This window comes from Citrus clementina, unplaced genomic scaffold, assembly GCF_000493195.1.
Source record: "Citrus clementina cultivar Clemenules unplaced genomic scaffold, Citrus_clementina_v1.0 scaffold_2, whole genome shotgun sequence".
Lineage (NCBI taxonomy): Eukaryota > Viridiplantae > Streptophyta > Magnoliopsida > Sapindales > Rutaceae > Citrus > Citrus x clementina.
In genome coordinates this window covers 33166437-33192807 of record NW_006262688.1, presented here as the reverse complement: position 1 = coordinate 33192807, position 26371 = coordinate 33166437, and the positions used below count along the sequence as shown (strand labels likewise).

General features: G+C 32.8%; 3 protein-coding genes across 3 annotated transcripts; 2 read left to right on the top strand and 1 right to left on the bottom strand.

Moving 5' to 3' along the window:
* The first annotated feature begins 410 nt into the window (after positions 1–410).
* On the top strand, positions 411–1839 carry LOC18053331 (dof zinc finger protein DOF1.4). Its single transcript, XM_024191308.1, has one exon. The coding sequence runs from the start codon at positions 828–830 to the stop codon at positions 1761–1763; it is 936 nt and encodes a 311-aa protein (XP_024047076.1). The 5' UTR covers positions 411–827; the 3' UTR covers positions 1764–1839.
* A 1784-nt stretch (positions 1840–3623) lies between these two features.
* On the bottom strand, positions 3624–5676 carry LOC18053330. The gene is made up of 3 exons (XM_006449230.2): positions 5425–5676; positions 4210–4409; positions 3624–4049 (listed from the first exon to the last, which is right to left on the bottom strand). Exons 1-3 carry the CDS (start codon positions 5512–5514, stop codon positions 3794–3796), a joined length of 546 nt encoding a protein of 181 aa, XP_006449293.1. The 5' UTR covers positions 5515–5676; the 3' UTR covers positions 3624–3793.
* A 17711-nt stretch (positions 5677–23387) lies between these two features.
* On the top strand, positions 23388–25355 carry LOC18053328 (polyphenol oxidase, chloroplastic). Its single transcript, XM_006449228.2, has one exon. The coding sequence runs from the start codon at positions 23406–23408 to the stop codon at positions 25185–25187; it is 1782 nt and encodes a 593-aa protein (XP_006449291.2). The 5' UTR covers positions 23388–23405; the 3' UTR covers positions 25188–25355.
* Positions 25356–26371: the final 1016 nt, after the last annotated feature.

Sequence of the window (26371 nt, the reverse complement as noted above, 5' to 3'; positions counted from 1 at the left end):
AGAACATGAGAACACATGTGCATATAGCCCCAAAGGAAAAGGTCGATTATCACAGCCTCTCATCTCATCATCAATGAAGTAATCTTACCAGTAATCACGTGATGCCAACTACAACATCTGAACGTGATGAGTCCCACGGTCTGGCCCCATATCTCTCTCTCAGTGGACCGTCGTCGTAAAGGTGTGCTTTCATTCTTTTTGGTTTAAATTATTGCAGCACATAGCATGCACACATCTTAACATCTACGTCCTCTTTACAACCCATGTAGACACAGCACTATCAACGGCTTGCACACGCCCCACGTGTCATGGATCCAACCATCACCTTCAGTGCTAAGTAATTTCTTGCCCGATTTTAAGTGTGTTACTAATTGAAGTTTATATAATCAATTTGATAGAGCTCCCTTTCATCTTCTTCATATATGGTAGATAATAATATAGTTCCTTTTTTTCAGATATAAGAAGAGTTTTATAGATAGCTAGCTGCTGCCTACAAAAATATAAAAGACTCAAAAGACATGCTCTCTTCTCATCACCTTCCCAAACATTTCCTTGTCGTCGAAAACACAATATTCAAATTGCCAATTTTCTCAAAGCACCAACACGGTTTCTGTCTTACAATTAAGGAACTATCCGATCATCATCCTCTTATTATATCATTCTTCAGATTGGTCTTTCTTCTTGTTCCTCGATCCAAAGGCTAGAAATTAATCACTTAAAATTTAGTTGTTTACTAGTTTTAATCATTCATTTGATATCTATATATATATTTTTGACTCAAATTCCGTTTTTTAATTAGGGTTCTTGGGGTCAATTAATTTTAAGAGATGGGGTTGAGTTCTAAGCAGGTTTCAAGCGATGGGCAGGGATGGAGCCAGAGTTTGTTGCAGGCTCAGACGTTGGAGCTACCAAAGCCTGCATCAGTGAAGCGGCCACTGCAACAACAATCGTCACTTAATCAGCAGCAGCAAGCGGAGCCATTGAAGTGTCCGAGGTGTGATTCAACGAACACGAAGTTTTGTTACTACAACAACTATAACAAGTCACAGCCGAGGCATTTTTGCAAAGCTTGCAAGAGGCACTGGACTAAAGGTGGTACTCTCCGGAATGTTCCCATTGGCGGCGGCCGCAAAAGCAAGCGTCTCAAAACATCAGACAACGCCGCCACAAGCACTGCCACCGCAACCGCCAGTAGGGTTAGCACTCACGTGGCAGTCCAAAGTCAGCAACAAAGACAAATCCTTCCTTTTCCACTTGGTGATGATCAGAAAAATTTATCTGATGTTCCTCTATACCAACCGCTGATTCATCCACCATCCAACTTATTGGAAAGTAAAGGTATGGGCACCAACAATATTAATGTTGGTAATCCTTTTATAAGTTCTAGTCTTGGTCTACCTCAGATTCAGATTCAGAAATATCAAAGCCTAACCATTCCTAATCATGCAAGCACAAGTTCTTTCAACCCGACGCCGTCTACGGTTTCAAACTCTTTCCAGCGCTCAGCAAGTGTTATTAACTACGCTGGGGAAATTACCATGGAGGACCCCACAAACGTCATCAGTACTACTAGTACTACTGCAACATCCATGCCCATCACAATTGCAAGCAGCAGTGCTGTTACACAGCCATGGCAGCAGGTAGCTTCCACAAGCAGTGGCACGAATAATATGACTACCAGTTACTGGAATTGGGATGACATTGATACATTTGTTTCTACCGATCTCAACATACCCTGGGATGATTCTGATATCAAACCCTGAAGATAATTGATTAATTTCATTTAGTAGTGTCTATGTATAGATCTTTTGTTGAGCCGAGCGTTTGTGCTTGATGGGGGATACAATGTCTCTTTTTAGTTATCATCATAATATGTATAGTCCTGTCTCTCAAACTGTAACTGTCATGTGAGATGTAGCATTGATATAGAAGCTGTCCTTTTTTTTCCAGTTTCAGCTTCAGGGTTGGTTTCCATTTGTGTAGTTCTCTAGTTTCTTCTGAAATTAAAATAAATAAAATGTATTTAAAGATGAAGGTTTAGTGTTTGAATACTTATCCATGGATTTTAAATTTTAATAGAATTCTGTGAATATATAGAGAAGTTGTGATGATCACTACATTCAGTCTCATATACAATTTGAGAAAATGGGCTTTTTTTGTGGGGGGTGGGTGTGTTGTGTTTGGCGCAAGGCATGCTCGGCTAACTAGGTGCCATGGAAGATTCTTGAGGATATATATACAATTGCTTTGGATATCTGAATCCCGAATAATACAATTTTACTAATTAAATTAATGGATTTAATTCATTGAAGCTAAACACATGTAATCGAGTCAGTCATCCCCTTTTTCCCTAGCTCTGGAAGAATCCTTGTTGTGTTGTAAAGTATGTTTTAAATAATTTTCTTTGGATAGTTTTATTATTCTAGTTCCTTATTATGGTCCTCGGTTTCGTTTATATTACTTAAAATGAATATTTAGAGCAATAGGCACAACGCTCCTTTTCATCATAATTAAGTTGGAATTTCTTGCAGCACTATTGGTAAGATAGAATTCATTGGCTACATAATGAGTTAAAATTTTGGTGTCCGCTATCATGTGCTTGCATTTCTCGTGCCCACTGTTGTATCTATTTCTTGAAAGGACTCATATCAATTGTAATAATTGCAGAAAATTGGATCGTACCTTAATAAAAATATCTTCCGTGACTAAAAAGAAGAAAAAGAAATCGCGTTCAAGTACCTTTAGCTTAGGCTTTGAAATGTTTGCTCCACTCCCCGCCATCCGTTCTACTTCTAACTTCTAATCATGTATGGGCGTGTTGGGGCCACAACGTGCCTCCGATACCTTCATCATACATCCCATTACATTTATACTCGCAGAAAATGTCATTCGCACAAAAATATTTCATTAGATAAACGCATATTTTGGCATGCAAAATTCATTAGAGGCTAAGGCGTTCTTATTGGTTGGGACAAGTGGGGCTTCAAGTAGCTGCCATCATGGAATTTTGCTGCTTTATGCACGTTTTGTATGGCCAATATGTCACATTCCTTGGGCATTCTAATTGATACGATTTCGATTTGGAGCAGAAACTTTTGCGCGGCGGCTATCATGCAGTGAATGTGATCATTGATAATCCTCGTTACTCGATCGGTTATTTTGACCATATGAATTTGTAACAAATTTCTAGAGCAAATTGGCAAGACATATGATGGCGGCATGTGAAAGTGAGGTGAATTCTTTGAAAAATGATGCACAACAGCACAAGCAAGCAACCACAGAATAAAGGGAAATTAAGGAGCTTATGTTATTATAGATCCATGAGGCCACGTCCGTTTTATTATGGGCTTCCGAGGATCGCTATAATCAAACATGGCAGCCCCAGCAGCATTCAATCTTGGTACGAGTATCAAATTCTAATAAATGATGTCCAAGACTTCGAAGACCCAAAAATATAGGAGTAATGCTGAAAGTACAGATTACAGAACCACTTTGTACAAACTAAAACACCGAAATTAATACAATAAATTGAAATGATTTTTCGTCCAAGCTCCATTTTTTATCTGAACTATTTTTTGATATTATAGGGGCACAAATTTGAAGAACAAAAAGAATGTTATATATACAAAAGAAGATTATAGTAGATCATCATAGATAAAATTTCAAACGTGAAATGAATGTGTACTAAATCACGTGTCCTGGCATTCTAAACAGTCCATAATCATAAAACAAAAGCCAAACTGACTAGCAACTACAAAGTAAAATAGTTTAGCCCCTAAAGAACTCAGTTCAGCTATAAGTTGCCCATTCTTATACCAGTGTCTTTGTTGTAGCTAGCCTGCCCATCGTTAGCTCTGGAGTAGCTAACATAGTACAGTTCAGAGATGATGCCTGTTAAGACGACGAAGGCAGCTCCCGCACCAAAGACTCCCTTCCTCAAAGTCTCACATGATAGGTTTCTTCCTCCCATGTACCTCCTGTATTTGGTGTGGTATGCGTTTCGCACTAACCCAGCTAGCAAGCAAATCTCAGCAATTAAAAAGAACACCCTGAAATACCAATGCAACAAGTGAACTTGACAATATAGGGAATTTGATACTTCATAGATAAAATTTGGAAGCAAACTAAAGGTTTATCAAATCCCAAAACAAGTCTAGGATGAGAGAAAAGACCAAATTATTTGAATTATAAACTGGACTAAGCACATACCAGCAAGTGATAAATAGGACGATGGCCCATACCCTAGCTCCACTTGGTCTCATAGCCCTCCCACAACACAAGCATCGACTTGCTGCCATAATAACGATTTGACTAATAAGAAGGAATAGAAATGAACCCGCACCTAAGCCGGTCGCAATGTCCTTGTCATAGCTACAGTAGGTAAAGCCATCACCATTGGCAATATGAGCCTATCAAAGAAGTCAGAAAGTAATGAGTTGGAATTGAAGACATACAACAGAGTGGGGCATCTACTGTGAGCTTCTCACTTACTCACATCTACTAGGGATACAAAATCAGATCACTTTCTAAATCTTATTAGCGGTATGGAAACATGCTAGTCCAGCCATCAAACTTTCTTCATGTCCCCCCCTCCCCCCCCAAAAGAAAAAACTCCTTTTACTGAATTAATCATAAAACTAATCATGCGCACTCTCCTCTCTTCACTGGCAATGCTCCAAAACTGGTTTGTCAAAAGGACACAAGTGAGTCCCTCCACCATGCTCTCAGTTAGAATATTGTTTTGTCTCTCAAAACATCACTAGCTAGTCGCCGCAAGTAACGCAGTACATTTCCCAAATCTCATATCTACTGAAATATAATGAAGGAGATCATCTCTTGATTTAATCACAATGTTTCCTCAAAATTAGAAGAACTGGGATTCACCTTTGTCCGTATCTAGGCATAATAGAATACAACTTCCACTCAGCTAAAAATTGAGTACAGAAAAGTGAAACCATAAACATTGGCATTGTTGCTGCCCAGGTTATTCCTTTCACTTGTAATTTCCAATATCTAAATTTTCATAGCTTCCTTTTGTTTCGTAGAAAATAAAATAAGCACCAAACCAAACCGGAGCATTGCAAAGTATTTATTATTATCACTAGTAATTTTTCCCTTTACCAAGGTAGATTTACTAGTTTCAGTTATCAACTAAACTATATGCACCTGATTTGTCTTTTAAAGGGCTAAGTCTACAAAATCAACGAACAAGCAAATCAAAGGTTTAGCAATCTCTCCTCTAATTTAGTATGCCTCACTTTTCAGATCTAGCAATAGAATTTTCTTTCGCCCTTTCCTCATGGTACAAGACTAACATATCTCGGAAGAATCATGCAACACAAAGAACGGGAAATTTTAAAAAAAAAATTTGAAAAAAAGACAGAGAAAAGAAGAAAGAGAAGAAGTTAAGAGTTCAAAACTCACAGTAGACCTCCTCTGCTCAGCAGCAACAGCGAGTCCAAAAGCGATCAGATCAAGAACAAACACAAGCAACAACACCAACTTCGAAGCCATTCGATTTTCTCTTTTTTTTTTTTTTTTTTTTTTTTAAATGATATCTCTCCGTTCGTATCCAACCAAAGCGTTAAACAAAAGCAGGACAGAAGAAGATAGGCAGATACTAAACGAACTACTGACAATAAATAAAATAAAATGATTAAAATCTTCTTTACTTGCTGTAAATATAAATAAATTAATAAATGGAAATTATAATATATATATATATATATATATAATAAATGCTTATGCATGAATGTAGGTAAGCAGCACTCCTATAACAAAAGACACGCTTTTGTTTAATGCATTGAGTGGCTTTTACGGCTCCGGAAAGTAAATTTAATTAAAAAATATCAAATTAAATAAATAATTATAAGTGCATAGATCACACGGCAAAGCTTCGAGATTCTCTCTCTACCTATAAATACGATGTTAATTACAACAGTACAGCTACGATACGAATACCTAGGATCTCATTGTGGGACCCACCCTATTATATGACTTTCTGAGTGTTCTTCTTTCTCCCTCTCTTTTGTTTTTAAAAAATTAATAATGAATAGAGTCCGGTTACGGTTATATTATAACCGCTTTAAAATAAAATATATTTTTACCAATCACACAATTAAAATTATTATTTTACACGTGTGACTGTAATTTATAACATAATTTATACTCTGCCTCATACGACAGCTGATAACCACGACCTAATTAATAATGTTTGTAGGTCAATGCTTATCTCTTTGACAGTGTGTGATTTTGATTTGACACGGGTTTCCGATTTGAGGGTGGCCACATGTGACTACTGATTCGCACTCCTCACTAGAACTGGAAGTGGGTGGAGCTTATTTTGTGTGATGGATTATGAGGATGGTGACCACATGTGATGTGATTATGGAAATTGCAAAACAACTAAATATATCATTTATATATATACATATATTACATGATGAAAAAAAGTTGAAATAATTTATGGCAGTGTCAATTACTTTTGACTTAAGAGATAATTACGTTATATGGATAGTTTACATCCTACTAATATGATTTTTCTTTTTAAAATTTTCAAGGGTTTTATCACTTTCTATTAAGCTAGAGGAATTACCAATTAATACATATATATGATATATGTAATTCAATTGAATATAATTACCACTTGTATGGTATTTTTTTAAAATAAATATACATATGTCATAGTATTATTTATTTATTTTATGGCTGATATGATACTTATGATATATTCTACAATTTCTCTTTAAGCTAATTTAGTTCAATTTTATTTTTTAAAATTATAACATGTAACTTCTTTACACTTGATCAAGTTATTTTTATTTTATTTTATTTATTTATTATAATTATTTTTGGCTGAATGGAGATTCCTATTTTTCAATTAAAAAATACCAATTCTTCTATGTTTCAACCACTCTAGTTTCTTCTATTTTTCTATTATTTCATGATTAAAAAAGAATTGAACATACTACATCTTGTCTTTATTCAAATTTTCTTTTCATCATTAATAAATGACGTCATAAATTACTGAATTGTGATACAAAAATAATTTCAATGTTCTATATATATGCGCATTTTTGGTATCCCAAACTCGATTGCACTAGAATCTATAAGACAGGTCATTTATAACTTCATCACATGAATGAAATTGTAATTATTACTTAATTGAATTTATTTTACAATATTGTAACTTCTAAAAGATTAATATTGGAGGGAAATTGATCTTACCCCAATGTGGGGAGCCAACTAACTCCCTTTATACAGGGAGGTAAGTCCCAACACTGACCCTGCAAAGTAAAGTAATTACAATTTATAAATATACTAGGCTACAGGCCCATTGGCATATGTAAAGTAATTACAATTTATAAATATAATTGGTAACACTATAAATTCTCCTATAATATTGTCAAAATTACCCTCACAATATATAACTTAAGGGTGCGTTTGATTAACTGTATTATATTATATTGTATTACATTATTTTAATATAGATGTATTATATTATACTGTATTGCATTAACATTGTATTATAATAATATTGTACAACGTTTAATGCTATACTGTACTCTATTAATTTTGTTGTGATTAACTTAAATTATATATTTAGAAAATAATATTTATTAGTACCTAGAAAAAATCTAAATATAGAAGTCTTAAATTTTAGAAATTTAACATTATTTTTATTATGAATGTTAAAAAATATCATAAATTTTCATAAAGGTCGAAACTTATAGCCTTATATTTTCAGCAGCATAACATTTATTTTTCAGTATTTTCTAAATATATAACATGTGAAATAAAGATCGAAGTAAATAATTTAATCAAATATTCTCTAAATAATATCATGACGTAATAATATTTTATTGGTATTAATTTTAAATTGATATTATTTAAATTTATTCACATATAAATAATTATTATTAGTTATATTAAATTGTTAAATAATAATCAATTTTATATATTAATTACTATAATATAATTAAATAATGTAATATTATGTTATATTTCTATTTTTATATATTATTTAAGTACTTATTGTTAGTTATATTAAGTTATTAAATATTAATCAATTTTATATACTAATTATTATATAATTAAAAAATACATTATTTAGATATATTTTTTAATATAATAAAAATTTAAAATATGAATAATAGATTATAAATTTATTAATTTATATTAATAATTATGGTGTAAAAATAAAAGAAAATAAAAATTAATATTATATAATATTATATTACATTAAAAATCATATTTATTTATTATTATTAAAAAAAAGAAGCAAAAGCAAAATGCTAAGGCGGCAGTCCCCCTAATCCCTTGCAATTTCTTTCCAAATATGGTATTGGCATTTAGTTAATGTGAATAGTATTTTAATAACTCATAATTTCATGTTCCAAACACACCTCTGAAGACACTGGCATTTAATGATTAAATAGCTCAAACGGATGACACTTTTTCCCTTTTTTTTTTTTTCTAAACAAAGATCTCATGGCCAGATGGCCCTAGGACAAATAAACGTTCAAAGAAACAAGCATCAACTGTATGAAGCTGAAAGATAATGGGTTCATGATTCATGTGAAAAAATAACTAAGGGCTCCATTTATGGGCAAAGCATAAACTGCTATGGCCATATATCACCGTCACCGCATCAATTTACAGGTTACATCACCTTGTCAGCTTGATAATCTATTTATGGATGTTGTTCCATTTCTAATTGAGATTGAATTACAGGTACCTAGTGTCGTATTTAACGATCAGCTTTCATTGAATGATAGTTTTCGCCAATACAGAAGGGAAGGTAAAACGTGTCAAGCTCGCTTTACTTGTCTGCTAACGCCCAAAAAAATAAATTCGGGATTTGCTATATTGGAGATTCTCTAAGTTAGAGCATCTCCTATAACCATTGAATTTAAAGTTGAAATGAGTATCAGTTGTTTCAATTTTAGATCTAATGACTGCAATGGATGCTCTAAGTAAAGAGTATCACCAACTCAGCACTTGTAGTTTTGTGCATTGCAGTAGTCACTTGAAGAAGCTTAACTATCAATTCTGCAGGACTTGGAACAGGCATCTGCACTCTGCTAAAGCCCTTATATTTACTTGAGCCTCTCCCTCAACATTAAATCCTTCCCAGGGGCAATCTCTTGTTCCACAAAACTGGAAGAAGTTAGAACAAAACATCTGATTGATTTTTTGAATTTATGACAGATTCATGCCTTTTTAAAAGATGATTGGAATACAAAATGAGAAGGCGATTATGGCCTAAACATAACCTTGGTCGACGCTGGAGGCTGTAATCCTTGGCTATTTCATCCATGAATCTTAATTTAACATTATCAGGAATCGACTTTATACATATTTCCTCCCTTATCTGCAATAGCAATGCAATGTTTACTACGGGGTACTAGGCATAGGAAAACAAAACTGGCATACAGATTCAGGTAACAAGAAAGGCATGTTAATTTGTTTGTTCAAGCATGAAAACTGACATTTGCTAACCTGACAATTAACCAAGGTTCCATGATATAATTCAACAGCAGACTTTGTAAATTTGTGCCCACAACACTGTCCAAATTGCTTCTGGTTGTTTCTCAGTTTAGACAGATCTCCACACCATGCAGTAGCCTATGTTAAAGTTGAAACTGCTTCATTTATGTCATTAGGCCAATCACGGAAAGTGACAATGATAAAGCAAAAATTTTAAACATTGGATTTCCGTATCATATTAGCATGCCTATATGACAAATCATTGTAATACCCCAATTCTCTTAAGGGTATTTAATTTTTTTAAAGCTTTTTAGTGATCTTTTTACCCTAATATAAAAAGAATAAGATGTCTTTCTCATTATGAGAGAGAGAGAAAGAGAGATCGGCTAAGATGAGAAACAAAAAAAGATAGAGAGAAAAGAGAGAAAAGAAAAGAAAGAAGAAGAAGAAGAGGAAAGTCTTCTTCTTAGTTCTGCCTTGAGCAACACATGATATCAAGTTGCATCGTTTGAATTGGATATTGTTAAGAGAAGATTGAAGGCAAGTTTTATTCTTGATTTTCATTAATTTGTTATGGAGAAGCATAATTGATATTTGCAGCAGAAGTCAAAACTTAAGATTTTGCAAAAAATATGCTAATAGTGTGTTATTTTGAAAATCATAGGAATTTGTACAAATTGATTTTGATTCTGGACTTTGGATATTTAAACTAGACATCTTCTAGAATGTTTTTAAAGTTGTTTCAAGCTAAACGGATGAGATTTCAATTAATTACGATTTTTCAAATTCAGGTCTGAAAACCTAGAAATTTTTTATTCCAATGAAGAATATAAATTACGAAATTATTTTACCATAACTAGACTTGTTCAAAAATTATGAAATTTGTATCAGTGATTTTTATAAATGTCTAGTGCGATTCTAGAAATTTTCATGATTTTATGATAAAATAATGATTTTTTTTTGTATTTTTAAAACAAGTATGTTCGAAACATAAAATTGTTTGACAATATTGCTGATATCTGAAATATAAATTATTTTCAATAGTTTTTGAAGGAATTAAGCTATGATGTTTTTACCAATGAATTTCTAAAATGTGAACATATGCTCTGTAAAATTTGATATTTTTCCAATAAAGTAATAATTTATTAAAAATAAGAGAACATTGACTATTCTGTTTGAGGACTGAATATTGAGAGTACATGAGGTTGAGTTTATGAGCTCTTTAAAATGAGATATTTGAGGATATTAGTATTTATGATTGAGACTTGATTATATCTTATGAAAATTTTATTAATGATTTATAGGAAAAAAACTTAATGCCTATCTCAGTTCAGGTGATAATACTATTAGTATTATGATAGTTTGGTTGAATAATAATACTATTAGTATTAGTGAGTCATGTATTATTATCATTATTAGACCACGTTGTTTACTGAATGACTAATATTATTTTAGTATTTAGTAGTTTTCTCGGAATTACACGTATCTTTGAACACACTTGATAGTATTATTAATCTATTTTTCAATCAAGGTTGATTTTTTTGGGAATATTTGCGTGTTTATGCTTTAGTTTTAATCTTTGGTTAATAAATAATTTTTTTCCCTTTAAAGATTATATAAATATAACATGGCAATCTCTAAGTTCATACCATAACTCCTTAAATTGAGGATTTATTAACTATAACTCGAAAATCCTCATTGAAGACAAGTGAGATGTACGGCATTACGGCAGAAAAAAAGTATTGACCACTCGAGCTAGGCGTGGGAAACAAACACCCTACCTGAAGTGTTGACTTGAATTGATAGGCTCTTCTTAATTTTAGTGTACTTGGCATTAGTAGTAATTCAGTCCTAATCAAATTTTATACCGAACACTGAACTATTGATCAGAATTTAATTTTCATTTTTACTCTGAGGAGCACAGAGTTCGTCCGTACACCGCAGCTTAGAATAGGTATGTAGACGTATGAGTCTAAAAAGAGCCGGATCCTTGATTGAAATCCAAAGGTGTTTGATAGTTAAACCAACGAGTACATGTTCCAGGCCGTTGGCTGAAAGTATTTTATTTGCATCCCATCAAATAATTAACCCCATTAGTTAGAACTTTGCCCTCACAATTGTGAGGACATGAGTTACAGCCTTCACAATATATTGTGAAGGTTTAATTTCTTTTTTCAATTTGAGTGAAAATAGTTTTATTTCTTTCGAAACGTGAGTAGAGTAGACGTTCCTCAAATATTAGAGAAGATTATTTAATTGTAGATATCAATATATTAACCTTATAAAATATAAATTATAATCTGAACAATAGTCTTATATAATTAAAAAATAATAATAATCTCATGTCATGACTATGAATATGAGATAGATAAAGACATAGCATAGATGTTGGCGTCGTGTTTTCCTTCACCAAGGTACTATTTTTTGGTTGTCAACAGAATGGCCTTTTTACTAAGGACGAAAAAGAGAAGTTTCCTTCTTTCCTTTATGAAATGCCTTAATTCACACAAAGCCAAAGTCAATGTTATACACGTACGATGCTTTTTCTTGTGTATGAAAAAACTCTCTAATATTAGTTGTTGAGTCAGTTGAGAAGTCGCTGTTTCTCTTGCCTTGCCTGTTTTATATGCATCACGGCCATCACAAGGCAGAGATTCTGTCATGCAAACAAATTTAACTTTATTTTTGCCGTAACATTTTCGATTTCATTCCTATTTATCTTTATAATCAGCGATATATATTCAAAGTAAAAAAAATTGGTGTTATTATTTACCAAATACTTTAAATGTTGTATTTGAATTTCCAAGCAAGCAATTCCCATATGATATTATTAAGAGACAACCTGAATTAAATCGTTAGTTTATGCAATCCACCCGAATTACATTAGTTATAGCTTCGCAAAAATCATGATCCCTTTATTATAAACAAAAGTACTTTTGCCTATCTCAATTATTTTTCTTCTTCTTCTTTTTTCTTTTTTTTTTTCTCTTTTCTCTCCATATCTTTTTTTTCCTCTCTGTCATTTTTTTTTCTCATCTTAGCTGATCTCTCTTTCTCACACTCTCTCTCATAATGGAAAATACACCTTATTATTTTTATACTAAGGTAAAAAGATCGTTAAAAAAACTAAAAAGACTTAAATACTCTTGGGAGAATTAAAATATTACAGTCATACTTGTGTTTCGAACATAAAGGAAGTTTATGATAATGAATTCGCAGAAATGATCCAACAGATGATATGCAGCCAACAAGTTCTGGTCCTTGACGAGTGCTCAACCTGAAAAGGCTTACAATGGTAAGCCTGTAGAGACTAGAGAAACCATACCGAATTGCATTCTTGAAAATTCCTTATTGCCTATATCACTAATAGATAGAATCCACGTGGATTAATTAGCTCGTTATGAGCTAGAATCCAGAGTTATAAATATGATTTCACTAATTGTGTTGATTACATATAAAAACAACAAGCTACATAACCAAAGGATACCCGGGAAAAAGCGCTTTCAATGTGGCCATTTTTTAGGAGTTGAGTGATGTTTTCTCGCAATTGTCTTATATTGGACTCTCTCTTAATCCTCAGGAACTTAAGATGGCATTGAACATACCTTTGGTTTCTTGCTGGAAATCAAAAGAAGAGTTTTTTTTTTTTTTTTTTTTATCAACAGAACCAAAATTGAACTTCAAAAGAATCAGCAATTATATATTGTTACCATTTGGAAGCTTTTCGCCATCCAAACAGAATGTCCAACATGTCAAGCTATAATAAACATTTACCAATCAACATTTGGCAACTTAATAAACTCACGTATTGCTTTGCTAGAACGATGGAGATGTTGAAAATCGGTGGGGAAAAGCGTGATAGTTATTCTTCTATTCTCTTCTCTGCTAACTGCTTCACCTTCTAGCGGATACTAACCGGTTATCATTAGTGTAAAAACTTGAGAAATAATATCTATTTGTATTTCTCTGATCAATCAATCATTAATCGGATGTGGAGATATGCAACTATTATTAGCATCACTTGTACAATATGTATGTTCCAGTTCCAACTAAATGTCATCATTTATTATTGTTATTTTTTTTTTTAATGAAAATTTTATTGTATCTCTATTTTTGTTCAATATTATCACAATCATTTTATCCGTTTCCTTCTCTTATAATTTTCTCTCTATTTTCTCTTCCGCGGCCACACGTTCGTCAGGTCAAATGATTGAATCCGATTAACTGATCCTTACAAACCAAACCTGCATAACTAATAAAAGCATTGCAAAAACATACATGCAATTATAAGCCACATACAATCACAAGAATAAACGCACAAGCACGTAAAGCGGAATCAAAGTGATAATGAAGACATATCTACCCCACGTCGAAACCATATAAAAAGTAACCAATAGCGAAAACATCCCATTTTCACAGCACTTCCAAGCAAGTAAATAATAATAATAATAATAATTTGGGGGAAATGAAAATAAGTGAAAAAAAAAAGACTCCATTTGATATAACTTTTTAAATACAGCCTATTTAAATAATAATTTTATTAATAAAATTTATACAAGTAGAGTTTAAAATTGTGAAGTAAAATAAAGGGAATTTTAGATTAATAATTTTATTAATAAAATTTATACAAGTAGAGTTTAAAATTGTGAAGTAAAATTAAGGGTGTTTTAGATAATTTAACTATTTTAATAAGCTCTATAACCTTTTACTTTTAAAAGTGAAAATTTAAACTTTTATTAATAGATTTCTCTTTCTTTTTTTCTTTTTTTGAATTATACCAATAGACATTAAAATAATTTATTTAATTTTATAAAGTCGTAATCAAAATACAATTAAACAATACTAAACAATTTTAATAAAAACTTATGTGATTAAATAATTTCTTTTTAGCTATTAGATTAAGTCATGCCTAAAAGCTAAAAGAAGCGCCTATATCATAAGACCATGCCACCGATCTTGAAATATATACAAGGCTAAATAGCTACAAATGCCGCAGGCCGCGGATACAGGCTCAGAATGAAATACGCGACAAGGGTCATATTGGACCCCAAAAACGGCGCCGTTAAGACAGAGAAGTAGAGGAGATGCAAGTTTTGGAGACTAATGATATGGTTCATGCGTTTTATTAGCTATATAATAAATACTAAATTTATTCCATTTTAAAGAACCTTATTTTGGGAAAGTAAATAAATGTTCAAAGAATTCAAAACGAAATATTAGATGCTAATCCTGCTAAGTATGGCAAGTACTATTTTAAACCATAAAAATAATTTCACAGATCGAAGAAGATGAAACGCTCTTCGTGATCAGAAGACTAATGGATCCTCGTTCGAATCGCCAGGCAGAGATCGTACTAACTTACACACTCACCATTGCTCTTTCGTTATTGCTCCTAATCTGGGTCTACGAGATATGCATATGGGCATGCGACTTGTATCAACGCATGCATGATCCTGAAGTTGGATCGTTTGACGTTTTGAGATTGTGGGATCGGCCGCTGAGACACCAAAGGGTTATAGAAAAATTGCTGCCGGCCGAGAAATACGATGGCCACCTGCACAACAAGAAATTTACGAGTGAGTGTGTGATTTGCTTGGAGGAATTTGTGAGTGGTGACTTGTTTAGAATTCTTCCATTTTGCAAACATGTTTATCATTCTCATTGTATCATTAGATGGTTCTCCGATGAATTTACGTGCCCAATATGTCGTAGCTCTATATATTTAGGTGCGTGATGTCTGATTTGAAGTCCTTTTAGCTTAGAGGAGAAGCACATATCTAAACTTTTTGTTGGGCAATTATAGATTTTGAATGAAGCTTTTTTTTTTGTTCCTTGTATCAAGATTTTCTTTTCCTTTTTGTTCCCATTCACCTCGGGGAAATAAATAATAAATCAGCTAATTGATACCAGGGTTTACCTTTGTCTCAAGTTATGAGTTGGTTGGTGTTTATAAATTCATGGAGTGCATTCACAAATACTGTGTATTTGTTTGTATTGATTTCTAATGCTTTCATGTATTTGGTTGGATTCGCTCCATGAAATTCAGATAAATTAAAGATCCTGCTCTTTTAAATATGGTTAATGGTTCAAGTTAAATTAAAAAAAAAATTAATTGGGAAAAATTTACTTATGGCTTTGGTTCAAATTAATTTTAACTAATAGGATGCACCCGTAGCTCCCCAAAATATGAAGTTTCCCTTTAAGATGTCAGCTTTAATTTTGGAGCTAATTATTCAATTTCCCATCTTCTCTTAAAATACACCAAGTAAATAAGCCTTGGTCCGGTCAGGCTTGAGTCCAGCCAGGTGTAAGAGGGCTATCGCTTCAGTTGTGCAGGCCTGAAGCGAGCCGGGCCCGGACCTAGCCTCCATGAATCAAAAGTCCAAGTCGGACTAATAGCCCTGCAAGAGTTTTAAAAAACCGTGTCGCTACTGGCACCCCTCTTTTCTCTTGTAAAACCCCTATTAGTTCTATATTTACAATTTTATCCTCTATATTTTATATTATGTTTAAAATTAAAACTTATCTAAACAAACCTGCATATAGTTTTGATTTCTGTCTCTTTCTCCATCAAAATTTTTTTTTTTTAAATCTATAAAGTTCAAAAACAAAAAAAGATAGTTAATTAAGAATTTGATTTAAAATAAGTTTTATTCACTTATTAACAATTTATTCTGCAGGAAAGATAATTTTATAAAATTTTTATAGATTATTAACTTTATGATCATATTAGGGTGACAATCAAACTTTGTGCATATTTTATTTCTTTTCGAAATGGAATGGGGGAGAGAAGAGCTCATTAGGATTTATTGAGAATGTGGTTTATTGAAGAAAAAAAAGTGGCAGAAAATGCTACGTCAAGAAGAATTTTAAAAGGGTTGAAATGTGGGTTTATTGACGAAGAACAACAATAACGATTATTTTAGGAATTAAATAGGAAATAAATAGCAAAGGGATTTAGCAAAGATAATAAAGGGGTGCTAGTGCCTAGTAGCATCCCTCTTTTATTATTATTATTATTAACAACTGCAGTTTATTGGATTCACATAAACTAATTTCTTCATATATCCATCAATTTACCTAGTTATTTGCTAACCCCATTAATTATATCATTTATTTTTACAATAATTAAAATATAAATTTAAAAAGCTAAAAGACATATATATAAATCGAAAAATAAAAACTCCAAACCTAGTCTTAAAAACTACAATTCATTTTTTAAAGGGAAAATATCCACCGTCCACCCGTTTTTTACACCTTTTTCAAAAATACACAATTCCTTCATTTTTTGGCTGGAATCCACCTAAAGTTACATTTTTTTTCACTTTTCCACTTCCGTTTGTAATCCGTTAAGAAAACTAACGGAAACTTTAAAAAATGACCATTTTACCCCCAAAACGAAAATTACAATTTCACCTTAAAAATTATAAAAAATAATCAGATTAAATCTAATAATTTTTCCCATCGGTCAATAAAGAAATTAATTTCACAACCATCAAATACATGTTTTTTTTTAAAAATATGTCGGTAATTAGAATGCTAAATTATAACAGTAGTATTAAAAATAGCCCAATCTCACAAACCATCAATTAAATTTAAGATAAATAAAGTTTTATTATTCATTGAGTTATAATCTCTAGTAGTTAAGATTTTTTTGTACTTCATTAATGTACCAATAATGATATTCATCATTAAATCTTATTATTTTTGGCATTTTTTTAGGGTGAAATTGTAATTTTCGTTTTAGGGGTAAAATGGTCATTTTTTAAAGTTTCCGTTAGTTTTCTTAACGGATTCCAAACGGAAGTGGAAAAGTGAAAAAAAATGTAACTTTAGGTGGATTCCAGCCAAAAAATAAAAGAATTGTGTATTTTTGAAAAAGGTGTAAAGAATAGGTGGACGGTGGATATTTTCCCTTTTTTAAATTAAAGGTTTCTATTATCTAAAAAAATACACTTTTATTGAATTAAAAGCTTTGACGGTAACTGGACTAATGTGTAATGGCCACGCAACTTTGAGATATATATGAATTATCTATCGATATATATAAAGTCAAAACCCGGAGCTTTGGCCCATAATTCAAAGGATCCGCAACCAAGCAATATTTCTCCCTTGGGTGCAATCTTCAAAATCAATTTTTAGCAACCGAAAAATTTCCACTGCCATGTAACGTATTGGTTTTGGAGATGGTGAATTTCAACCTTAAGCAGTTGCATATTCAAAGAAAGAAAATCTTAAGCAGTTGCTTTCTGGTCCGCACGTGAAGGTAGGTAAAATTTGAGAGGAGGAGAAATTAGACTTTTAATTGATCTTAACTTGAATGAAGTACGAGAACCTTTATTTAGCATATATACATATAAAGGTTTTTAACGAGAGATTCTACATTTTAGCTAAAGTGTGGGATCTCAATTTGAAACATTGGATTCAAATATAAAGATATATTATTTTTTAATTTTAAAATCTACACATAGTAGAACCCACCACACCAGATGCTATTGAGATCTTTAAAATTATGTGTCTTCTCGATCCTCGTGTTCATTCTCCAAGCACGAAGCAGGGGGTTGAACTAGTACTATCTCGAACTAGTACTATCTCGAAGAACAATAATCCACCAACAATCATATCTATTCATATTCTTCCTTTGATGATTCATATTCGGATTAATGAAGACATCCTCATATTAATAAAGTAAAGATGCCACTTACAAATAAAAATATAGATTTCAAAACACTAGCAACAAAAAATATAGTTTTTAAATTAAAATATTTTTTTCTTTTGTGTTTTACTGGCATCTTGGTTGAATGGGGTAGCAAAAGTGGATTGATAGTGTAGATGAATACTAGATATCTTTTTAGTACTAGAGCAAGTGCAATTAGGCTATGCTATAATCGAAGTGTGATTAGATTTCGTTTTAATTTAAATAACTCCATAAGAGAAATTTTGATAAATAATCTTAAAGGAATTATAAAGAGGGGTTTCTTTTTATTGAATAATTAAAGTTTAACTAATGACGACAAGATCTCCTTATTTATACTAAGATGAACATACTTTTCTAAATTAATTTAGAAGGAAAACTAAAACACATGTCATATTCGACTCTAATTAAAAATAAAAAATATCAAAAGACCTAAAATACCAAAATCCTAAAATATAGTTCTACATCATTCTCCTATAAAAAAAGAAAAAGAAAAGAAAGGAAAACATTGAAGTGAAGTATCAATGTAACTTGGGGCTTAGAATATAGCCTTTTTCATCTATCATTTTTGAAACTCGAAATTCTCCATGCTTCATCTTGTTCTTAAACTCATGAGTAATTCTTCAAGAAGATGAAGTCTTGTATAAACAAACCACTTTTAAGCCTCTTAATTTTTTAAAACTCGCTCAATATTTTTACTAATTAACTTTAAACTTTGCAGCCAAATCTTAAAAAATAACCTTCTTATCTTCAATGTGGATGGGCATAATCATGTCAAAATCATTGTTGTGGTATCTTCAACTTAATTTTGCTACGTAAACTCGGGCTTGTTGGCACTCGAGTGGGCTTCTTTCGGGCTGCAAAAAGTCAATTTTTTTTTACATTTAAAAAATCATTATGTTTTATAAATTTATAATTCATAATTTTTTTTTCTTGTTACATTGGGTTTTAAAATTGGGCTTATAGAATTTAATACTGTAAATATATGTTATGGATGAGATAAATATATGTAAAAAAAGTGGATTCCAACTAAAATAATATATATATATATATATTTAAACATTTCTCAGGCGAGCCTGGCCCGAGTATTAATTGTCCATACACTCACACAATGTGTTCTGTTTTTCAGTATGTTGGAATCAATATTTTCTATTTCTTAATTTATCCATTACTTTACTTTAGTAAAGGATTTATTTAATATAATATTATTCTTTTGTGATACCAAGTAAAAGATATTATAAACAAGACTAGTATTAATTATTGCGTTAGCATGTTGAATCGGTAAAATGGATACACGGCATCTAAGCAATAATAGAATTCCCGAGCACGGTTGCTTGTCAAGCTTTACAAGGAGTTTTTTTTTTTTAAAAAAAAAAAAACTTTTGTTGATTGGCTGTTCAAAAACTTGTTTTGGTGAGAAAGAGATTGGGTTGAATCTTCTATCATCGATTTCTTTGTTGACGAAACCTCTCTCTCTCTCTCTCTCTCTCTCTCTCTCTATTGAATTTTCTTTCCAGCTTCTCCTAATTAAATCTCTCTAGTGCCAGTCGTAGACAAGTAGTACTCTACAAAACGATTTGAAGGTCCATCAAAGTTATTATTTATAGTTGCAATAGCTAACTCCGAAGTTTTTGATGGAGCAAGTTAGACTAAAAGACAGAAATTAAAGTATAAATAGAACTTTTCAAAGAGAAAATTTGGACACTTGTAAATGTAAATGACATACTGCATGATTCTCACATGTCTAATATTAATTTTTTTTTTATCGACTTTAAAAATCTAAAGTGTCAATCCTTGAAAAATGTTTTCAATAGTTCTATCTAGTGATGTATTGGTAGTAATTTCAAAGATCAAACTTTTCAAAGAGATCATAATGTCAAATTAACAGTTGAGATGTTTTTGTTGGAATGAAGAATTAGAATTATTTCCTGACAAGAGTTTTTCCTCTAATTTATTAACACGTCAATAAGGAAATATCAAATTTACACGTTTTTTTTCAGTTACGTGTTTTAAGAAAAGATTAGGATTTTTTTCTTAATTTTTTTTGTCTTTTTTTAAAAATAGGAATAATTGTAAATAAAGTAAAACAAGTCAGCTTGATTTTTAACATCAAAATTTAAGATTGTTAATATCAAAATGATTCTCACATGTCTATCAAAATGATGGATATGAGCTTACAGCTAATGTTCTGTAGTATTTTGTTTTGGCGAAGTTTTAAGTGGATTTTGGATTGCAAGGAAATGAGACAAAACCTTACCAAAATAATAAATTTATTTTTTGGACTCAGGGTACCTCACTTAACCGAGCTGTAGGAGTTGTTTTGGGCTTCAAAGAAAGTGACAAATAATGGGAGAGAGGTGGATAATGGTGAAAGGTCATGTGGGGGAGGAGATGACTGGAAATGACATCTTTAGACCGGAAAAATAACAAAATGAGATTAGAAATTGAGCCGGCAGTGGCCAGCGACCACATTCCAACGCTCAAGTCAGCTACTTGAACTTTTATGCAGATGAGCGCTTGCAAGCTCTTTAAAAATAGAGGCTGGAGGTTGAAGAATACCTCAACCCCTTATTTTGTGTGTCTTTTGTGATGAGTATAAGAAAGATAAAATCTTATTACCTTTATATAGTACACCCTGGGTACCTTGCCACGTGACATATTTTTAGTGGTGATTTTACTGTTCTTTTTTAAATTCTCACTTCTTTTTTATCCTCTGATGATTTTTAGACTGTTAGGAGCATGCTTGGAGAGCAATGAGGTAAATTTTAGGCAGGCTCTATTTTTTGTGTATGTGGTGGACAATTTTAGGTGTAACAGTTAAAGACCACTGTCTTTTGTGTGTTACTTTTGCCTTTTTGCGGGCATGACAACCATCTATTCCTTTTTTTCGAACAAAATATTACTTATTTGATTTTGCCAAATCAAATATTCTTTTTGGGTGATGAAAATATCACACTTGGTAGGTATTTTTGGATATTTTCTTTAACTACCTTGGCTCTGATGTGGCGTGTAACACCCTACGTGAATTCCACATCAACAAAATACAGGAGAGATATTGGGTTTATAAGGGGTGACCCACATTTTAATTGGCAAGACGCGTTTTGGGGTGTATGAGCGCTTCAGGAACAAAACCGTGCGAGTCTTGTTAAGGCCCAAAGCGGACAATATCTTGTCAGGTTTGGGTTAGGTCTTGGGTCTTGACAGATGGTATTAGAATGACTCCTTATGTCCCTTTAAGCAATGATGAGGGCAAACCTCAGTGAGGACACTGAGTCCTTAAGGGGTGTGTATTTAACATCCTAGGTGAATTCTACATTGACAAAGTACATGAGAGATGCTGGGTTTATAAGGGGTGATCTACACCTTAATTGGCAAGACTCGTTTTGAGGTGTATGGGCACCCCAGGAACAAAACCATGCGGGTCTTGTTAAGGCCCAAAGCGGAAAATATCTTACTAGATATGGGTTTGGTCATGACATGGCGTGCCCCGTATACACGCTTAATTACCAAGTGTAACTGGTATAGGTTGGGTACCCCACGAGGATAACTTATAGTCATACAACCTTCACATCGACATGTAGCACTTCATTTTCAATATTCTATTTATTCCCCAAACAGGTGAGATGTACAATGAAAGGAATTGACATGTTCGACAAGAAAAACAATTACAAAAATATAAAAAAAGTTGAGAAGTTGGAGATTGCCCTCAAAGTGTTTGATGAAATGGCTTAACAAAATTGGTTATGGATGTTGAGAAGATTTGTTGAAGGGGATATGGACAATTTTTAAATTTTCAAGTAGAGTTAATTGCAGATATTAGCAAGAGCAAAAAGGGAATATAAACCCATCGAATGGAAGCTTTTAGCCCATAATAAGTCATGATAATGTTAGAAATTTCGTTTACTCTCTAAAAAAGTTTTCTATCATTTTTATCATATATTGCTGGGATGACTTTTTTGGTAAGCTGTTCTTTCATTATTTTTAACTTTCATCTTAAGTTGATGGATTAGAGGGAGCTTAAGACTCATGGGGCTTGGAAACAAATTTGATGCCTGGTGATTTTGCATATTTTCACATTTTCTATTATATTTCAATTGCTTGAGATGTTGATATTCTTCGTTGAGAGGGTAACATATGGGCACATTCTTCCCCTACAAGAGGATGAGTATGGACTTCTACAAAATGATAGACATAATAATTTTATTTCTTCCTATTCAACTTAATACACAATTGAGCATTACAACCCGTCCTTGTTTCTCCCCTAGGTTTTTTTGAAAGTAAATCTCTATTATCCTTCTTACGAAATCCCTCCTTAGAACAAACAAATATCATTTAGGTCATTTCACCTATTTTCTTATTCTTATAAAATGTCTCTTTTCTAATATTAAATCCCATTTTCAATGCATACTTATTGTAGAAATCATATGCGAATTGCTTAGATTCAAATTCCATTTCCAGCTTAGGTTTCTATCCAAATCAATCAAGCATTTTAAAATCATAGCAATAACCCTTTAACAATGCAAAAGATAAATAAAGAATACAATTGTTTTAATTAACTGTAGAAATCTGGATCCATAAAGAAAACAAACATCAAGAAAAAATAAATAAATGAAAAAAATTAAAATTAAGATGCAAACCTTATCGTTGATTGCTTTTTTTTCAATTTGTGCTTTTTTTTTTTACAATTTGCTAAAGTTGGGCATCAATGTACAAAGAGATGAGAGGGAAAAATATTTGCGGGAAAGAATTTGACAACAGTTATGTGAGTTTGGATGTTTATTTAGATAAAAATTATTAAAACAAAATTTTAGCCATTTAATTTCATTAATGACACATGTAAGTGGATTCTTGAAAGTTTAGGAAGAGTAGGAGAGAAAGTGCCTAAGAGAGAGGATTCGGATCCAAATTTAAGATTCAATTTTATAGACTCACTGTAATTTAAGTACGAGAAATTAAAAAAGAAAAAAATTTGTCCTAAAAAAACAATAAAGAAAATAAAGAAAAGCAAACAAATACTTTCGAGTGAAATGTTCAAAAATCAAATTTTGCGACTTTAGTTGCGTATAAAGGCAGAGTTGTAACCAAAACGGTACGCCATTTTTTTTTGGTTCGGAAAATGGCGAGAATTCAACTGTCTTATCAGTAGCTTATTTCATTATAAAAGGAAGGATGAGGAAGCAGCTTAATCACTAGATCACAAAACCAGCCAACTGAATACTTCATGGTCATGACGACTCTCTTTCCTTCATCTTCCTCCTCTGCCACTGTTATTCCCATCGCCACTTCCACTTCTATCTCTCCCTTCAGCCAAAAAACATCCCAGCTTTCAATTGTTGGAAAGCGTAAGGTAACATGCAAAGCCACAAATGAACAAAACCCTAGTTCAAAAGATTCTCTAAACAAACTTGATAGAAGAGATGTTCTACTTGTTGGTCTAGGAGGTCTTTATGGTGTATCTAATCTCTCTTCTTCTGATCCATTTGCTTTCGCCGCCCCGGTTTCAGCCCCGGATATAAGCAAATGTGGCAAAGCTGACACAACAACCGATAACTGCTGCCCACCAAAATCTACAAATATCATCAACTTCAAACTCCCTCCGTCTAATTCCTCGTTGCGTGTTAGGCCTGCGGCTCATTTAGCCGATGATGCTTACATAGCCAAGTATTCCAAGGCTATTGAGCTCATGAAAGCTCTACCCGCCGATGACCCGCGTAGCTTCATGAATCAAGCTAACGTTCATTGTGCTTATTGTGATGGGGCTTATGACCAAGTTGGCTTCCCTAATCTTGATCTTCAAATTCACAACTCATGGCTATTTTTCCCATTTCATAGATATTATTTATATTTCTATGAAAAGATCTTGGGAAAATTGATCGATGATCCAACATTTGCTTTGCCATTTTGGAATTGGGATTCCCCTCCGGGCATGCAAATGCCTCCCATGTTTGCAAAACCTAATTCACCACTTTATGATAAGCTACGTAATGCAAACCACCAACCGCCAACTTTGCTTGATCTTGATTACAATGAAACTGATGATGATCAGACCACAACAAAGAAAGATCAAATTTCCAGTAATCTTACCATCATGTACAGGCAAATGGTGTCTAATGGCAAGACTTCCAAGCTTTTTCTTGGAAGTCCATACCGTGCCGGTGATGAACCTGAGCCAGGATCCGGTTCTATTGAGAACACTCCGCATAATCCGGTTCATTTATGGTGTGGTGATAACACGCAACCTAATCTGGAGAACATGGGGAACTTTTACTCCGCTGGGAGAGACCCTATTTTCTTTGCTCATCATTCCAACATTGATCGCATGTGGACTATTTGGAGGACATTAGGAGGGAAGCGAACCAATTTCACTGAGCCGGATTGGCTAGACTCGGCTTTCCTTTTCTATGATGAGAATGCAAATCTTGTTCGTGTTAAAGTTCGTGATTGTCTGGATACTAAAAACCTAGGCTATGTTTATCAAGACGTTGAAATTCCATGGCAGAATTCAAAGCCATCACCTAGAAATTTAGCCAAAAAGAGAGTGGCAAAGGCTTTTGGAGTAGCGCAAGCAGCTGAGTTGAAGAGAAAGTTGATTCCGAGAAATGTATTTCCTATTGTCTTGGACAGAGTTATAAGCACTGTAGTTCCGCGGCCGAAGAAATCAAGGAGTAAAAAGGAAAAAGAAGAGGAAGAGGAGGTGTTGGTTGTAGATAATATTGAGTTTGAGAGAGATGCGAGGGTGAAATTTGATGTGTACATAAATGAAGATGAAGATGGGATGCCAATAGGGCCGGATAATAGTGAATTTGCGGGAAGCTTTGTGAATGTACCGCATAAGCATAAGCATGGCAAGAAGATGAAGACTAGTTTGAGATTGGGATTGACAGATTTGTTAGAGGATTTGGGAGCTGAGGATGATGATAGTGTGGTTGTGACATTGGTGCCAAAATTTGGGAAGGGTCTAGCTCGCATTGGTGGCATCAAGATTGATTTTGTTAAAGATTGATGAACGAGTATGGACCCATAATTATTTCCAACAAGATATTGTGTGTTTCTTTTAGTCATTGTGGTTTCTTTGATTTTTCTAGCCTCAAATGTTTCGTAAAAAGTCCAAACTCTACGTAATTCAGTTTGGGATTCAGTGTATATTAATAAGATCTTTACACTGATTTCTTTACAAGGCTATGACTGTAAATAATTAGACAAGAATATGTTAACAATTAGACTTTTAAAACCTTATACTATTATAAATACTATTCACGTGGCATGCTGGCAAGAAAAAAAATCAACACTGATCCAAGTTTTGTAATATTGACGTCGTGTAATATCAGAATATTCATGTAAAATGTTCATGGATTGATTTTTTTAGAATTAATAGGTTGTTTGGCAAGTGAGAAAGTGAAAGAAAATTAACAAAGAAACTTTAACTGAATTGATTTTTATTGATTAAAAACTTAAGCTTAACACTGAAAACGTGTTAGCCAGTATTTATAGTTACATTCAAAGCTAACTACTAAAACAGAGCTAATCGTTTGTTGTATTAACAAACTAATCCAACTTCCAATCATAACAAGCCAGCTGGATAATCTGTTACAGCTTTAGTTGGTGTGAACAACAACCCAATCCAGCTCAGCACCTTCAGTTTATACACATCACTAGCCAGCCAGCTCAGCAGCTTCATCAGCAGCTTATACACGTCATCAGCTAAGCTAGTACAACAGCTTCAGCTATACTCTTAACAGATTTCATAATTTTTGAATTATAAGCTACAATTTAAATGCCCTTCATGGAGTTGAAGCGACATAAGAAATACGATTTTAAAAAAGATCTTCAAGCAATTAGGCAGGTGACTAGTTCAAATAATTATGGATTTCGATGAATGAGAAATCAAAATGGAGTGTTAAATTTCTTCAACGGTTTCACGGCGGCTTTCCGGTGGCTTCGTGGTTAGGGATAGCTAATAGCTATCAATGGCTCTGCCATCTATGAGATTCACGGTGAGATTGTGCAAATCTTGACATTTTCTATGTTTGACATTGTGATTCATATTGTCGTCATACTTAATTTTTTTTTCCATTATTAGTCACCTAATTTAGATTCTTGGCTTGATTTTTTTATCTTTTTTGTTATTTCTTTTTGAAAAGCTAATTACTGGACGAACTTAATTACTAGCCTCAATTGAAAATTGAA